The sequence below is a fragment of the Olea europaea genome, unplaced genomic scaffold, assembly GCF_002742605.1.
Source record: "Olea europaea var. sylvestris unplaced genomic scaffold, O_europaea_v1 scaffold74, whole genome shotgun sequence".
Lineage (NCBI taxonomy): Eukaryota > Viridiplantae > Streptophyta > Magnoliopsida > Lamiales > Oleaceae > Olea > Olea europaea.
In genome coordinates this window covers 391,917-395,035 of record NW_019265805.1, presented here as the reverse complement: position 1 = coordinate 395,035, position 3,119 = coordinate 391,917, and the positions used below count along the sequence as shown (strand labels likewise).

General features: G+C 43.3%; 1 protein-coding gene across 1 annotated transcript in view; it reads right to left on the bottom strand.

The window, feature by feature from the left end:
• The window catches only part of LOC111391006, a 5,269-nt gene extending 2,437 nt beyond the window's left edge, over positions 1-2,832 (bottom strand). Inside the window, exons 1-2 of the mRNA XM_023016141.1 lie at positions 724-2,832; positions 229-568 (exon numbers count right to left, since the gene is read on the bottom strand). Coding sequence (XP_022871909.1) covers positions 229-568; positions 724-2,653 — 2,270 coding nt within the window. The 5' untranslated portion in view covers positions 2,654-2,832. The remainder of the gene's footprint in view (positions 1-228; positions 569-723) is intronic.
• Between the last annotated feature and the right edge of the window lie 287 nt (positions 2,833-3,119).

The window sequence follows — 3,119 nt, the reverse complement described above, 5'->3', positions numbered from 1 at the left end:
CACAAGGCATCATCCAGTTTCTTTGACCAGTCCTTTCGTGATGAGTTAACTGTGACTTCCAGAATGCGCTTCAATTGCCTATTGGATACTTCGACCTGTCCGCTGGTTTGGGGATGATATGCGGTGGCTATGCGGTGCTTGACGCCATATTTTGATAACAATTGCTCGAACTGACGATTGCAGAAATGTGTGCCCCCGTCACTGATTATGGCTCTAGGTGTCCCAAACCGGGTGAAAATATTCTTCTTCACAAACTCAATCACGACTTTCCCATCATTTGTAGGCAATGCAACCGCTTCAACCCATTTCGAGACATAGTCCACCGCCACTATAATGTATTGATTTGAGAAGGATGGTGGGAATGGCCCCATGAAATCAATCCCCCAGACGTCAAATAATTCCACCTCCAAGATATTACTCAACGGCATCTCATTTCTTCTAGAGATGTTACCCGTGCGCTGACATCGATCACACCTCTTTACAAATTCAAATGCGTCCTTAAAGAGTGTGGGCCAGTAAAAACCTGATTGGAGAATCTTCGCCGCTGTCTTAGAAGCACCAAAATGCCCTGCATATATAGATGAGTGACAGTTCTCTAATATCAAAGGCACCTCTTCCTCTGGCATACAACGTCGAACGATTTGATCAGCCCCCGCCTGTAGAGAATGGGGTCTTCCCAAAAGTAATACTTTAATTTCACGAAGAATTTCTTCTTCTGGTGACTTGAGTAATCTGGCGGTATGATAGCCCTGGCTAAATAGTTAACTATATCTGCATACCAGGGTGCTTCTATCACACCAAAGATCTGCTCATCTGGGAAGATCTCGTTTATTTCCACTGTCTCTTCCTGTTCTGTGTCTTCAAGCCGAGATAAGTGGTCCGCTACCACATTTTCACTGCCTTTCTTATCCTTGATTTTCAGGTCAAACTCCTGAAGTAGCAATATCCAACGGATGAGGTGTGGTTTAGCATCCTTCTTCTCCATCAAGTATCTGATGGCGGCATGATCTGTGTAAACTATGACCTTCGACCCCACAAGGTATGATCGAAATTTGTCAAATGCATAGACTACAGCAAGAAGCTCTTTCTTCGTAGTGGCATAATTTAACTGAGCATCGTTCAAAGTCTTACCTGCATAGTAGATCACGTGAAATACTTTATTCCTACATTGACCCAACACGGCTCCCACAGCATAATCACTGGCGTCACACATTAATTCAAATGGCAGATTCCAATCCGGTGTGATAATTACAGGCGCTGAAGTCAACTTCTCTTTCAAAGTATTAAAGGCCTGCAGACACTCATCAGTAAACTCAAATGTGGACTCTTTCATCAGTAAACAGCACAGAGATTTGGTAATTTTTGAAAAATCCTTGATAAACCTTCTGTAGAATCCAGCGTGCCCAAGAAAACTGCGAACGCCCTTCACTGAGGTAGGTGGTGGTAACTTCTCGATTACCTGAATCTTTGTCCTGTCCACTTCGATACCCTTTGCTGAAATTTTGTGCCCTAGTACGATACCTTCTTGCACCATAAAGTGACATTTCTCCCAATTCAACACCAAGTTGGTCTCCGTACACCGTTGTAGCACAAGACTTAGATGCTCCAAGCACTCATCAAATGAAGATCCAAACACAGAGAAGTCATCCATGAATACCTCGATGTATTTCTCAATCATGTCTGAAAAAATAGCCATCATGCAGCGCTGAAATGTAGCGGGAGCGTTGCATAATCCAAATGGCATCCTTCTGTATGCAAAGGTGCCGTAGGGGCACGTGAAAGTGGTCTTCTCCTGATCGTCTGGAGCCACTGGAATCTGATTATACCCGGAGTACCCATCTAGGAAACAGTAGTGCGAATGCCCTGCTAATCTCTCCAACATCTGATCGATGAACGGTAATGGAAAATGATCCTTTCGAGTAGCTGAGTTAAGCTTACGGTAGTCAATGCACACTCTCCATCCAGTCACCGTCCGTGTAGGAATCAACTCATTTCTCTCATTTTCTATCACCGTGATTCCTCCTTTCTTGGGAACAACTTGCACTGCATTGATCCATGCACTATCTGATATTGGATAAATAATGCCCGCATCTAGCAACTTCAATACTTCAGCTCTAACCACTTCCTTCATGTGTGGATTCAATCTCCGCTGCCCATCAATGCTTGGTTTAAATTTTTCCTCCATGAGTATCTTATGCATGCATTTGGATGGGCTAATCTCCTTTATATCTGCAATAGACCATCCAATAGCTGTTTTATTCTCCCTTAACACCCGAAGTAGTTTCTCTTCCTCTACCTCACTGACAGTGCTTGAAATAATAACAGGTAGTGTAGAAGATTTTCCCAGGTACACATATCGAAGATGTGGTGGCAGTTGTTTGAGTTCCAATTTGGGTGGTTTCACAATAGATGGCACAGATTTTGCAGTTCTAGTTCCCAGCTCTTCATAGTAGCGTCTACGCATATATGGCTGGTTACTCTCCAAAAACCTAGCACATGTCTCGATCTCACTTGATTCAGAGTGGGTAGATTGTGAATGTGCAATGCATGCCTCATATGCATCAGAAGGCTGATATAGCCGAAATGTGTCTTGAACTATTCGGTCGACTACATTGATCTGGAAACAACTGTCTGCCTCAGTAGGAAATTTCATTGCTTTGAACACGTTGAATGAGATTTACTCGTCACCAAGCCTTAATATCAGCTGTCCCTTTTGAACATCTACAATTGCTCTCCCAGTGGCTAAGAAAGGTCGCCCCAAAATGAGTGGGACATCTTTATCTTCTTCCATGTCCAAGATAAGAAAATCAGCCGGAAATATGAACTTCTCCACTTTTACCAGCACGTCTTCAATGATTCCTCTTGGATGTGTAAGGGATCGATCTGCTAACTGCAATGTCACTATTGTGGCTTTTGCTTCTCCCAGGCCGAGTTTCCTGAAAACAGAAAGAGGCATTAGATTAATACTTGCACCCAAATCACACAAAGCTTTATCAAAATAACAGTCTCCAATAGTGCAGGGTACAGTAAAACTCCCTGGATCTTTCAATTTTGGGGGTAGCTTTCTCTGGATTCTGGCGCTGCATTCCTCAGTCAACATTACTGTTTCGTGTTCTTCC